Source organism: Heterodontus francisci, chromosome 33 (genome assembly GCF_036365525.1).
Source record: "Heterodontus francisci isolate sHetFra1 chromosome 33, sHetFra1.hap1, whole genome shotgun sequence".
Taxonomy (NCBI): domain Eukaryota; kingdom Metazoa; phylum Chordata; class Chondrichthyes; order Heterodontiformes; family Heterodontidae; genus Heterodontus; species Heterodontus francisci.
This window is the reverse complement of record NC_090403.1, coordinates 42809897-42824788: the sequence shown is the minus strand read 5'-3', so window position 1 is coordinate 42824788 and position 14892 is coordinate 42809897. Positions and strand designations below refer to the sequence as shown.

General features: G+C 46.1%; 1 protein-coding gene across 1 annotated transcript in view; it reads right to left on the bottom strand.

Annotated features, from left to right (window-relative positions):
* Nucleotides 1–14789, bottom strand: part of aarsd1 (alanyl-tRNA synthetase domain containing 1) — a 31560-nt gene extending 16771 nt beyond the window's left edge. Inside the window, exons 1-5 of the mRNA XM_068013391.1 lie at nucleotides 14670–14789; nucleotides 11297–11425; nucleotides 9511–9670; nucleotides 8292–8349; nucleotides 4432–4588 (exon numbers count right to left, since the gene is read on the bottom strand). Coding sequence (XP_067869492.1) covers nucleotides 4432–4588; nucleotides 8292–8349; nucleotides 9511–9670; nucleotides 11297–11425; nucleotides 14670–14708 — 543 coding nt within the window. The 5' untranslated portion in view covers nucleotides 14709–14789. The remainder of the gene's footprint in view (nucleotides 1–4431; nucleotides 4589–8291; nucleotides 8350–9510; nucleotides 9671–11296; nucleotides 11426–14669) is intronic.
* Nucleotides 14790–14892: the final 103 nt, after the last annotated feature.

The following is a 14892-nucleotide window of genomic DNA, read 5'->3' as shown; positions in this document are numbered from 1 at the left end:
TGTAACTCCTACTTTAAAAAAAAATCAGTGTACTAAGTCATAATTACTGCTACATAACTTCTCTGGCCCTGAAAAACTAATTTTCTACTTGCAAAATGTCAAATTTGTCCAATCCACGATAAAAATTCTATAGATTTTAAAGTAATCGATTTTTAAAAGTTTATATTTCAGCTTCTACCTTAATCCCACGTGTATGTTCCAATCTTTATTGTACATTCTGTAAAGTTATTAAAAAGTGAATGATAAAACCTGCTTGTTACATCTTGGCTTGCTGTCAGAATTTTTCAAGGTGAAGTGATTAGCCTGCTTGATGGCATCACTGTTGTTGGACACCAGCGATCCCCATGGCTAGCGTCAGAACAAAATTATCAGGAGAGTGAAATCCAAAGCACAGAGCTCGCTAGATCTTCTGGGCAACTTTCTTGGAGGTCAGCGAAGAGCACAGTCACTTCGCTGCTGAATGCAAAATCTAGGCCAATATGTCACACAACTGACAGAAGTTAAACATATTATCCAACTTACTGAAACTGAAAGATTCAGGTCTGAGATATAGTATTTTTAACACTATTTATCGACCACTTTACAAATACTGCTTAAGATGCAAGTAACTTTCCTCTTCCCTCCCCGTGTTATCTTAGTCAGTATTTACACAAATAAAATCTGTCCACAGTAGGTGGGAACCCCCAACATCTAAGACCTAGGTGAAATTTCCAGTTTGCAGTATTTGTAATATTACCATCTTCACAGTACTGAGAATGATTTTGCTTCAGAAGTAGCAAGTGCAGCAAAACTAAGTCTGCAAATGAATAGTATTAACAGCAATAAAGTACAATAAAGCAATAAAGAGGCTTTCCTCTTCATAATACTGGTAAGCAATATAACTTCCTAGTCTCATAACAGCAAAACATTATTTTATTACTGGCCCTCCCAGACACAAGCTAATGTCTCAATGGAACTGCATCAGAACTGGTGCCACACCCCTAAATCGGTCATTAGATATAGTAACTAGCATATCCTCAGCAAGACATCCACAGATAACAGACTCTGCAGTGCATTATCTCACGTTAGTACCAAAAAAAAACTCATCTTAAAAGAAAAGCCAAGTTGGAGTAAGTAAAAAGCTGTAATATAATCTTGGGGATCAGGTGGTGTGCTAAAAGTCTTTGAGATAATGCTGTGGGATCTTTCTGTTCAGGTCAGGCCTGTGGGACGCTCAGCTTAATGGTCCAAGCAAAAGGTGGTATTGCTACAATGCAGAGCTCTCTCAGTACAGGAATATGTTGTCTCTCAATCCGTGCCCACCTTTCCTGCAGTGCCCTGATCAGGTTTCTGCTTCTGCCACTACCACATCACCGAACCAACCCAAAAATCATCCATGACATCCTCTCTGTCACTGCTTCCAACCTTAAACCTGGGTGTTTCTCTCCTGTCTTACCTCACATCCTGTCCGGCCTCGACTTGTTCACTAGAACCCACCAGTTTCATTGATCCCATTCCCACTCAACTCTTGATGTCCCTACCCCTTTCTGATGAAAGGCTGTTGACCTGAAATGTTAACCCTGCTTTCCCTCAACTGATGCTGCCAGACTCTGCGTATTGCCAGTATTTTCCTCTTTCCTGCCCCCTCCCCCTTTTCACCTCTCCACCATTGCCTGCCTCCACCTACCTTATCCATATTTTGCTGCAACACTCATCCATGCCTTTGTTTCCTCCAGACTCCTCTATTTCATTACTTGTCTGGCCAGCCTCTTATCCTCCACCCTCTGTAAACTTCAGCTCATCCAAAGTGCCTGCATCCTGTCCTGTACCAAGACTTACTACTTAAAACCCCTATCCTCCACAATGCACATTAGTTCCCAGTCTTCCCACCGCCGCGCTCCCCCCCGCCCCCCCCCCACAACCCCCAGGCCTCTGATTTAAAATTCTTAGCTTTGTGTCTAAATCACTGAGATTTTTTCCCCCTTCCTATCTTTGAAACTGCCTCCATCCCAGCTCTGTCAGAGGTGCCAACTTTCAGATGAGACATTAAACCAAGGCCTGTCTGCCCCCTCATTTGGACATAAATGTTCCCATGGCACTACTTTGAAGATGTGCAAGGGAGTTCCACCTGGTGTCCTGGCCTATATTTATCCTTCAATCAATATCATAAAAACAGATTATCTGGTCATTATCACATTGTTGTTTGTGGGAGTTTGCTCTGCAAAATTGGCTGCCATTTTTCCTACATTGTAACAGTGACTGCACTTCAAAAGTACATAGTTGGCTGTAAAGTGTTTTTGGATGTCCTGAGGCTATGAAGAGTGCTACATATATGCAAATCTTTGTTTTCTTTCTGAGCTAGTTGACTTGTCCTTTGTGTGGAGCCAACATTTTTCTGGCTCTGTGATTTTTAGAATTGTAATTTTTAAGCTGCTTTTTTAAATTAATATTTTATTAATGTGCAGGTATTGCAGCTATTGACAGCTGATTTTCAAAGTTCTGATAACTAATAGTCACATTGAAGTGATTATTTTTGTGAGGCCAAGGTTATTAAGTGTTATGGAACAATGCCAGGTGTTTAGAGTTAAGATACAGATCAGCCATGATCCAGCTGACGGGCAGAATAGGATCGAGGCACTTGATGTCCTCCTGTTTTTATGTTCCACCTGAAATGTTAGAATGACTTTGTCTCTCTGACCTCTTTCGGTGTCTCTTTCACTACTATGGAAGCTACCACCTTCACCCCTGCCAGATCATTACCTAGGAGCTGGTCAACTCGGTCCACAGGCAAACTAGGGAGAATCCCTACCGTCACCTGAAACTGGGTCACGCTCCAAGTGCACCCAGTGTAAAGGTATGGGCACACACTGGCCTCCAATACTATTCACCACCATTCAGGTATTTACTGCATTCTCTGGGGGAAAGGTCATGCCTTTTCCCAGCAAAAGGGATCTGGTGGCCCCTGTATCCTTGAGGATTACTATGGGCTTGCTTGCCCCACTCGACGGGTATGAGGTTATTCTCCCTTTAGACATGAAATCTTGATAACGTTCAGGGATCCTATTAAATTTTCCTGCATCCGCAGCAGTATGTTTTCTGGGTCTTACTGCTGCTGCAGTTAAAGCCAATACGTGTTCAACTGTGCTTTCCATCAGGGTCCTTTCTCCTTCACTGAGTGGGTGTATCCTGAATAACCATACAGTCTTTCCCTGTAGATTCCAGCAGTCAGCTCTTAGATGACCTGCCTTATTACAATGGAAGCACACAGGTCGGCACAGTGGCGCAGTGGTTAGCACCGCAGCCTCACAGCTCCAGCGACCCGGGTTCAATTCTGGGTACTGCCTGTGTGGAGTTTGCAAGTTCTCCCTGTGTCTGCGTGGGTTTCCTCCGGGTGCTCCGGTTTCCTCCCACATGCCAAAGACTTGCAGGTTGATAGGTAAATTGACCATTAGAAATTGCCCCTAGTATAGGGACAGGTGGGGATGTGGTGGGAATATGGAATTCGTGTAGGATTAGTATAAATGGGTGGTTGATGGTCGGCACAGACTCGGTGGGCCGAAGGGCCTGTTTCAGTGCTGTATCTCTAAACTAAACTAAACTAAAACTCCTTAGATTTGGTCCCTTCAGTTTAAGATGTTCCCTGAGCATGCACTACAGACCTGTCATACACTCTAACCTAACCATTAATCTAGATTCATTTGACTAAAGGAACTTTCCTTTTACGAACACCACTTAAATTCTAAAAGTACTGTGAATTTACAATGCCTTCCAGATTCTAAATGGCATGTTGGATTGAGTTAGTGCATCTAATTATGTTTTAATGCTAAATGTCATTTAATATGGGCACATCCTGACCAATAATGAACTAAATCATTCATTGGCCATCGGTACTCATCATTCATTTAACAATTCCAAGTCAATCTAGTTTTAGTTAGTATCTAATACACCATGGATACTTTTGTGACAGAAAGGATCTTCACAAGAAAAGTAAGTCTTCCTTAATTGTTACTTAGCTGATGTTCCTCTGGCACAGCACTAAGCCATACATACCAGAAGGTCGCCAGTTCAATTTCCAGCTTGAGGGGAGATTGCAATTCTGACTGCAATTGAGGCAATGTAGTTGGCTGCACCATCCATGGGTTTGGCTAGGCAAGGGGAAAAGAGAAATCAACACGGATTTCTACTCCTGATTATCCTGGTCGTGGTTGAAAGTCCAAGTGAGGACAGGGTTGAGCTATGCTGCAATGCTCGACACAATAGTCTGCCAAAACTCAATGCCTAGGCCTGCATCACACATGAAGGATGCCACTTAGGCTAGGTACTGGAATCATGGACCCAAAACCCATTTTTGTGTCAGCACACACAGGACAGCAGGGACTAAGCTGGAGGGTTATGGGTAAGGCGAGCAAAGTATCAATATTGAAAACTAAATCTTCCTCAATTGTCATTTACCTTTTCTACCTCTGGATCATCCACAGATACAACTCGTACATTGACAGGAATGTGCTCCCTGATTTTCTCATTTACTGCTATCTCCAGAGCTTCAACCTGCTCACGAGTCAGAGAAGGTGTGTCCAGTTCAATGAAACTACGCTGTCGACCCAGCTCCCTGCAAAACAAGCATTAAAGGTCCCAAATTACAAACGTGTTCTGACACAGCTTCCAACACTGGAAAATGAATTATATTTTGTTGTCTTCCCCAAAGCTACAGGAGCATTTTACTTTGTTAACTAGATATATATTACCATGAGGAACCTGGACCAGAGGTTACATCATATAGCACTGTGATTGACAGCACTGTGATGGAAGGTGTCGTCGACAGTGCTGTCAAGCAGCACTTGCTTTTCAATAACCTGATCACTGATGCTCAGTTTGGGTTCCGCCAGGGCCACTCAGCTCCTGACCTCATTACAGGCTTGGTTCAAACATGGACAAAGGAGCCGAACTCAAGAGGTGAGGTGAGAGTGACTGCCCTTGACATCAAGGCAGCATTTGACCAAGTATGGCATCAATGAGCCCTAGAAAGATTGGAGTCAATGGGAATCAGGGGGAAAACTCTCCGCTGGTTGGAGTCATACCTAGTGCAAAGGAAGATGGTTGTGGTTGTTGGAGGTCAATCGTCTCAGCTCCAGGACATCACTGCAGAAGTTCCTCAGGATAGTGCCCTAGGCCCAACCATCTTCAGCTGTTTCATCAATGACTTTCTGTCAATCATAAGGTTAGAAGTGGGAATGTTCGCTGATGATTGCACAATGTTCAGCACCATTCGTGACTCCTCAGATACTGAAGCAATTCAAGTAGAAATGCAGCATGGCCTGGACAATATTCAGGCTTGGGCTGATAAGTGCCAAGTAATAATCACGACACACAAGTGCCAGGCAATGACCATCTCCAACAAGAGAAAATCTAACCATCTCCCCTTGACATTCAATGGCACTACAATCGTTGAATCCCCCACGATCAACATTCTGGGGGGTTACCATTGACCAGAAACTGAACTGGAGTAGTCACATAAATACCGTGGCTACAAGAGTAGGTCAGAAGCTAGGAAACCTGCGACAAGTAACTTACCTCCTGACTCCCCAAAGCCTGTCCACCATCTACAAGGCACAAGTCAGGAGTGTGATGGAATACTCTCCACTTGCCTGGATGGGTGCAGCTCCAACAATACTCAAGAAGCTCGACACCATCCAGGACAAAGCAGCCCGCTTGATTGTTTGTGGATGGGGTGCCATTCGCTCCCTCCACCACAACGCACAGTGGCAGCAGTGTGTACCATCTACGAGATGCAGTGCAACAACTCACCAAGGCTCCTTAGACAGCACTTTCCAAACCTCTACCATCTAGAAGGACAAGGGCAGCAGATGCATGGGAACACCACCACTTGCAAGTTCCCCTCCAAGCCACCTCACTTGGAACTATATCGCTTTTCCTTCACTGTTGCTGGGTCAAAATCCTGGAACACCATTCCTAACAGCACTGTGGGTGCACCTACCCCACATGGACTACAGCAGTTCAAGAAGGCAGCTCATCAACACCTGCTCAAGGGAAATTAGACTAGCCAGCAATGCCCATATCCCAGGAACGGATAAAAAAAAATAAAGGTAAACAGATTAACAGATAATAAATGCATAGTCCACGTAATTGCCTGAATTGATTTTGATTGCCTGATGGGGTCAGCAAAAGATTTTCCAGGGTTTTTTTTTCTTTATTGGCCCTGAGATTTTCTCTGTTTTTGCCTCTCTAAGAGGTTACATAGCGGTGCCATTTAGGAAACGTCTAGATATGATGGCCAGCCATCACGAGTGTCGGGCAGGCTTGATGGATCAACCGGTCTTCCCTTGCCCGTCATTTGCGTATGTATAATACTTTAAAACTTATTGGCGACAAAGATCTTCCTTAATCAGGAAATATTCTGGAAAACATGTGGCTGTGATGGTGTTATTTCTCAATTTTCTTTTCCTCATGTGTTGAACCACGTGCTAGCTAGTTTGAAAAGTTTTTTTTTTAAAGTGAATTTGTGCTCATCAAGCTGATGAATATCAGCGTGGGGAAATGCGACAATTTTCACTTTCGACATTAAGCCCTTGCAAATTGGGTATTCTACTGGTGAGATTCAAAACCCTTTTTGTCTCATCTCAACCAGCAGCCTAACAAAGAGACAATGGTTTTATCCCATCAATCGGAGTTGGGTTCAAGCCTACATACCAGAAATAAAGAAACAGAAACAAAAAATGTTCGAAATACTCAGCAGGTCTATGGAGAGAAAAACAGAGTTAACGTTTCAGGTCTGTGAACCTTCCTTATAACCCAGAAATAAAGGTTAGTTTTGTAAACCCTTGTAACACCAGCCTCTCAAAATATTTTTACTGCACTACAGGTGGCTGAGACAGTACTTCTACTAGAAAACTGATGGGGGTTTTTTTGTTATTCCACAAGGCATAACATTACTCACAGTTTCAGCAAGACAAGGAAATAAATAAACTTTTAAAAAACAGGCTGGAATTTTATCACCCCCAGGAGCGGGCTGGGAGGTGGGTTTGGGAGGGGTAGGGGGGTTGCCATAAAATCGAGAGGGAGGCGGGGATGCCGTTCCCACGCCTACCCGCCCCCGCTGCTGTTTTACCAGCAGCAGGTGAGGTGACAAACAGCCTGCCTGCCCCAAGCAATTGAGGCCCTTAAGTGGCCAATTAATTGCTACTTAAGGGCCTCCACCCACCGTCACTCCTGAGGATGCCCAGAAATACTTGGCAGCCTCCTTGTGGGTTGGGGACAGGGGTGGCCTCCTGATCAGGCACCTATGCCCCACGGAGGGCCCCCGCAGCAGTCCAGTGGAACCTCCCCCCACCGAACCTCGCTGGGGTCTAGCCGATTGTCCCCAGCAAGACCTGACCCCCACTTACCCGTTCCATGATCTCCTCCATTGTTGCTTGCCCTGGCTGGGTGCAGTCCCAGCAGTGGCCACAGCTGGTATCACTGCTGTGACTGAACAGCTGCCTGCCCTCTGATTGACCAGCAGCTCTCAGAGGCAAGACTTCCTGCCTCAGTGGGGCAGAAGTCCTGACTGAGGACAATTAAGGGTCTAGGCCACGTAAAATTGCTGCGTGGCTTCCAGGCCCGGTGGAAGTGGCTCGCCCCCCCAACTTTTTTAGCCAGTGGGCGGGGCCACTGCCACAACATAAAATTCCAGCCACAGGTTCGGAAAAGACTGACGAGGGCGGTACTAGTCCATAGGGTACTAACTAGGCTGTTCAAGAAGGCTCCCAACGATTAATGTTATTTTCCTCAGGAGAAAAGACTGAGGGGAGATTCAGGTCTATAAATAATGAAAGGCATTAATAAGGTTGAAGCAAACAAGCTGTTTGACTTGGCCATTGAGCAGAAGACTAGAGGACTAACTCATAACCAAGACTGGAGAACAGGAAAAAAACTATCAACCCTAAGAACAGTGGTCATTTAAGTCAAACTTTTAGAGGAGAAAGTCAGCTCAGAATGAACCGGACACATTTAAAAAGGGAGCTGAATCGACATCTGTTGAGAAAGGGAATTAAGGTTCGAGAGATATCAGGGGCATGGTTTGATTTTATTCATAGACGTTGGAAAAGGAACTTGTTTAAAATAGAGGAGCAATAAGTGGCATGAAAAGGAAGTCATGAGTAGACATGATGGGCTGAGTGGTCTCTCCTTACTTTGTCCATGAAGGAACATACGTTAAATGATTATACCTATTTTCCCCCTCCAGTTTATATTGTTCAATAATCAGTAAATGATTCTGTACGCAATCATAACTTTACTTACAATTTTATGCTTACCATGAGGTAGTTTTGAAACCAAACATCAAATCTGCTATGGCTGTAATTAAATGTTGCCCTGAAACAAAATGCAATAAAAAATGCTCATTTATTGTAAAAAAAAAGTGTCAAACACAATTTAATGTAAAAAGCATTTCAGAAACTGAAAAGCTTGTTTAGTGATCAGTAGATATCAGACTTTTAACATTTAAAAACATATAGGCCTCAAAATCTGCAGGGTGAAAGCTTCTTGGTGTCATAGCTAAGATGCGCCTGTGCTAGACCTCCACTGCGGACTTTATCAAAGTTCACAGGGCAGGGGGGAGGTTCTATGATTACAATTCCTTCAGAAAGCGACAGGTCACTTTAGGACACAAAAAAAAGACTGGCTGGCCAAATGGGGATCACGGCCATAGCCCGTGCCTGCACCCATTGGGCCTCAGAACCATTGGTGGATTCCCAAGTCTAACAAAAGTTGGGGGGAGAACAGGAGGGGACAGTCAGGAGCCATATCCAAAAAGAGGCCTGGGGCTCAAGAACTCCAGTATGCACAGTCCCCACCATTCCCTTGTATTGATGGTATCATATGGAATCCCTGACAGGCCAACCCAGAAATGTCAGTGCTCACCCAGACCCAGCATAGTTAGAGCTATTCCAGCAGATCCCTGTCAAAGTTATTACAGGAGTCAACTTGAACAGCTGCAAATTTTCAGTCATGCAGTTTTAAAAAAAAATTCAGCCAACATAACGCAGGTCAAACACTGAATACCTTTCTCACTATGTCATTTGAGCAAAATGTTTTCCACATCTGTGTGTTCTAGGCAGTGCAGTGTATCTCGCAGTGGAGTGTCAGAATAGACTTGGACTGTGAATGTCTTCTATGTCTGAAATTACAGGATTGTTAAGTGGCTCACCAAGGCAATTGCCTTTTTAAATTAATTGAACATTGCAACTACAACTGCTATTGAGATAGTAGTTTATAACTGATCAAAATGTGACACCAGCTCGTCTTGTTTTATGTTCAATATTTGGTCCTTTATCAATAGCGTTCTTATGAATTAGTGCAAATGAATTTCTCTGACAAAAAGTAAACTTCCTAGTGGAGGGTGGGGTGGGCGAGGGAGAAGGAGCATGGGAAGGGCGGAATGTTCCTCACTGCTTCAAAGTGATAAAATTAATGGCTTATTTTAGAAAAACCTAGCACATCTTAGAAGCGATTATGAAAGGGTTAATTGAATACCCGAATGCTGCTGCATGTGGTCAAATCGTCTTTCCCAGTCAATTTTCAGCTGAACCTTAGACAAAGGCTCCAAGGGCGACTGCACAAAGTGAATGGCTTCAGGTCCGTGTCGTGTCACTCGTAAAACAGGGATGTCATTTATGAACCCACGGTCGTCTGGCTTTAAGAAATAAATTGTAAGAAGTTTTCAACAAAAAACATTTCATTGCATTCTGAGCACAGGCAAAGCTTCAATTCCACCAATAATTGAAGCACTTCCAATTTTCAAACACCAAATACAAATTGTTTTATCAAGTCAACTGATCTATATTATTAAAGTCTGCAATACAGTCATGAACCTCCAGCATTGAGGGCAAAATTGGTTCATGCTAGCCACAGATCGTCACAAGAACGCATGGCAGCCAGTTTTTCTATTGCTGCTTTTGTGTTTATTTTATTCCCTTAAATTAAATCCAAACCAGTCAACCTGAAAACCTTTCCGAGAGTGACCCCACATCAAATTCCTGGCTCACTTAACCTCAATCTCTGACTCAGCCTTTCAACCACTTTATTTTAAAATTTTGATCAATATTGTGCATACTGATCTGAAAATGGTCTATCTTAAAGGCTGCAGTAATCATGCACTTTGAATTTTTCAGCAATTCCACAGTTAGCTCTAGGTTCCAGGGGGAGTCTGTACTGTGGACATCAATGTGATGATAAATGTACCTTTATACACCCATCTTTCAAAAAGCGATTACTGAAAAGTGAAAATAAAATCTTTCGGGCAAGGCCTGTGCTGAACAAACAGGGTCATTGGCACAAAGAAAAAGTGTTTTCAATATAATTGGTTGCTCAGTAACAACACTGGGCATTCATCCAGCATCCTGCTATCACCTAAACACCTCTAGATTATCGTTACACTACTGCACCGCAGACTTCAAAATGAGTTTAAACCACCCCCGCAGTTGCAGGAAGGTTCACTCCTGCTACTTTTAATCACTGATTTGACTGCAGTTAAACTGCCACTTTCACATCATACAAAAGGTGACATTATTAGGGCCAGAGTGATGTCCTGGTATAGGTTCAATCATTGAAAGGAGTTGGAGAGGAAGGTCCCAGTTATTTTTCCTCAAAATGGCCTGGGATCTAATCTGGTTGGAGGTGGGGCATTGGTCTCCACAGTCTGTGTATTATGATTCATAAGGCATCGCAGTTGTGTCGTATAGGCTGTATGGATCAGAGTGTCTTCTTCTGTCTGTCGTGTCTATATGTATCACTGCAAACCAGTGGTTCTCAAACTTGGGGGTTCACAGATACATTCTCGGGGATCTACAACGCAGGGCCGACCTTAGATGTGGATGACGTGGGCAAATGCCCAGGGCGCTGTGATCAAGAGTAAGTGGGTGAGTGAGCAGCGGCCACAGCACGCTCTGGTCCTCCGCTACTCTAATGCTGCCCTAGGCTCCTGCTCTCTTCGAGCTCCCCCAGTGCTTTGTCCATATTTTGCTCTTGCCAGGTTCTTGGTCTCTCGGGGCTGTGCTTCCTCAGTACCCCTGCCCTCACTGTGCTCCTGCTAAGGAGAGACAGACTCTGCAGTGAGAAGCAGGCACACCCATCTCACTGATATCTGTAAGTAAAGAGCCCTTTCTTAAAAGCATCATTTAAACACTCTTTACATGCAGCACTTCCATGAGTATCATATAGTAATATAATTTAGATGTGGGGATGGGAGGGCCTTCAACCAAAAAAGTTTGAGAAGCACTGCCTAAACCGTCCAGCTCTTTGAGAAACAAACCATTCTGACCTGTCCACCTCCCTCTGGAAACAGTAAGGTGTCCTCAAGAATCACGTTAAAACCTTTCAGAGCTTCCTTCTTCCCATTAACAGCAATTTTCAACTCTGCTGGAGTACACGATACCACCAAGGTTTCAAACTGGAATGAAAAACATTGTGTAAAGGAAATGCAAACATCAAAAAGAACAAAGGAGTAGCAGCAGTTAAAATACAAAGAAACACATGTTAACATTATTAATGAAAAAAAAAAGGAAAAGGTTGCACTTATGAAAAATCAAACAAATGTAGAACATTCTCGAAATACACAACAGGTCATTCACCATCTGTAAAAAGACAGCTTATGACATTTCAGTTATCAAACAGTTCAAAGGACTTTCAACTAAGATAAACAGGCATTGTGGTAAAGTTGGAAAAAAGGACAGAAAAGAGGGAAGGGGAAAAAGAACCACCAGATCCACAGAGAGGGCTTTAATATGATAACCAATCAACAAATTGATATAAAAGATCATCCATGAGATAATACATGGAGAGATCATCGGTGAGATAGAAAAGACAACAAAGAAATGTTGAGTTTTGATGAAGGGTCATTGACCTGAAACATTAACTCTATTTCTCTCTCGATAGATGCTGTCAGACCTGCTGAGTATTTCCAGCAATTTCTGGTCTTATTATAAAAAGCATAACTGGGTGGTGGGGGCGTGCGGTGAGCGGGTGAAAAGACACAGGAGAAGTCTAAGTACGGCAGAAGTATAACAAGAAACATAAAGAAAGAGAAAGGAAAAGTTTCTGATGCAGCAATGAAATGAAAACTGAAAAGGAAAGTGAAATACCAATCATGGAAAGAGGAAAAGAGCAAGTCCACAACATGGGCTCAGACCCTGCCAATGCAGTGGGCTGATCAAGGTTCTTTAACCCAAATGTCAAGCTGCCTCCCCCACACCTCTAAATTACCAACACACCTCACGTTACCACCAAATGGCAATGCTTTAAAGAGGAAGTTCCAAAAATGACAGCATGAGGGAGTTAAGAGTGTTTTTCAAGTTGCCCTTAAATGGGCATGATATTGGCAGTGCCCCTGTGAGATCTACCCATGGCCATAGTTTGAATGGGAAGGGGAAAGGACAGGGTGCAGTTTCTTGGCGGGTTGGGGGGGCATGAAATTAGGCTGGCACCCAGCCAAAGATTTCGGAAGAACCCAGAGCAACATATATGCTCCTTCAGCTCAACAAAAACCTTTTTTTAAAAAAAAACAGATCTTGTGCCTTCTGAGCAGCTTCTAGGGATACCTTCAGTATTGCTGGTGAGGCTACCGAACACCAAGAAAACTAGGACAAGCATGCTCTGCCCATTTCTCCATGAATTATGCAATCAAGGTTCTACGACAAGTGTAGAACCCCAATTTGTGTTTTTAAATAGCTTCCACATGCTTTGGGTTGGAGCGCTGGGCATCACTTAGAGGCCTGACTGAATCATGTTGGTAAAAGGGACATCCAAGGACCCGACCAGATATCTCCCAGCCGGTTATGCATTTATCAGATGAGTAACGGCAACTGGCAGTTCAAAATTCCCCTCTTAGTTTTTTTTAAAAACTACAAAATTACACTTTATACCTTTCTACTTATTTTTAAAAGCAGATTTTCAAACGACAAGTAATTAAAACACTCATCCCAAAGTCAGCTAATAGAAGCAAGTGTAGAAATATTATACTGGTAACAAAATATTGCAGATGCTGAAAGTCTGAAATAAATACGGCAAATGCTGGAAATATTAAGCAGGTCAGGCAGCAGCTGTGGAGAGAGAGAAACAGAGTTAACATTTCCGGTCCTTTTTTCACCAATCTGAAATGTTAACTGTGCCCTTGGAGGCAAGCAAGGGTGAGGGAGGGGCGTGGGGGGATTGGAAGATGGGGGGGGGAGGGGGATGAGGGAAGATGGGGGGGGGGGAGAGGGAAGATGGGGGGGGGGAGAGGGAAGATTGGGGGGGGGGGGGGGGAGAGGGAAGATTGGGGGGGGGGGGGGAGAGGGAAGATGGGGGGGGGGGAGAGAGGGAAGATGGGGGGGGGGGAGAGAGGGAAGATGGGGGGGGGGGGAGAGGGAAGATGGGGGGGGGGGGGAGAGGGAAGATGGGGGGGGGGGGAGAGGGAAGATGGGGGGGGGGGAGAGGGAAGATTGGGGGGGGGGGGAGAGGGAAGATGGGGGGGGGGGGGAGAGGGAAGATGGGGGGGGGGGGAGAGGGAAGATGGGGGGGGGGGGGGAGAGGGAAGATGGGGGGGGGGGGGAGAGGGAAGATGGGGGGGGGGGGGAGAGGGAAGATGGGGGGGGGGGGAGAGGGAAGATGGGGGGGGGGGGGAGAGGGAAGATGGGGGGGGGGAGAGGGAAGATGGGGGGGGGGGGGAGAGGGAAGATGGGGGGGGGGAGAGAGGGAAGATGGGGGGGGGGAGAGAGGGAAGATGGGGGGGGGGAGAGAGGGAAGATGGGGGGGGGGGGAGAGGGAAGATGGGGGGGGGGGGAGAGGGAAGATGGGGGGGGGGAGAGGGAAGATGGGGGGGGGGAGAGGGAAGATGGGGGGGGGGAGAGGGAAGATGGGGGGGGGGAGAGGGAAGATGGGGGGGGAGAGGGAAGATGGGGGGGGGGGGGAGAGGGAAGATGGGGGGGGGGAGAGGGAAGATGGGGGGGGGAGAGGGAAGATGGGGGGGGGGAGAGGGAAGATGGGGGGGGGGAGAGGGAAGATGGGGGGGGGGAGAGGGAAGATGGGGGGGGGAGGGGGATGAGGGAAGATTGGGGGGGAGGGGGATGAGGGAAGATTGGGGGGGGGAGGGGGATGAGGGAAGATTGGGGGGGGGAGGGGGATGAGGGAAGATTGGGGGGGGGAGGGGGATGAGGGAAGATTGGGGGGGGGAGGGGGATGAGGGAAGATTGGGGGGGGGAGGGGGATGAGGGAAGATTGGGGGGGGGAGGGGGATGAGGGAAGATTGGGGGGGGGAGGGGGATGAGGGAAGATTGGGGGGGGGAGGGGGATGAGGGAAGATTGGGGGGGGGAGGGGGATGAGGGAAGATGGGGGGATGAGGGAAGATGGGGGGGGGTGATGAGGGAAGATGGGGGGGGGGGATGAGGGAAGATGGGGGGGGGGATGAGGGAAGATGGGGGGGGGGGATGAGGGAAGATGGGGGGGGGGATGAGGGAAGATGGGGGGGGGGGGATGAGGGAAGATGGGGGGGAGGGGGATGAGGGAAAATGGGGGGGAGGGGGATGAGGGGGGGAGGGGGATGAGGGAAGGAGGGGGATGAGGGAAGATGGGGGGGGAGGGGGATGAGGGCTGAATGGGTCTCCGCTGTTTTCAGGTTATTTCCCCCCAGTGCCGGCCCTCTCTGATTTATTCCTACCTCCTTCATGTAGCATTGCTGCTGACATTGAAAGGCCATAGCGCCGAAGCTTTAAATTATATATTAAAGACGTTAAATGTACATTTACACCTTCCACTCCCAGGTGGTAGCGACCTTAGAGCATGCGCAGATCAGAGTACGGAGCGGCCCGTGGGTCAAAGGCAAACGCGCTTTTCAGCTGCTGATTGCGGCATTTCTGTGGTGACATGCAGAGGAATTTTAA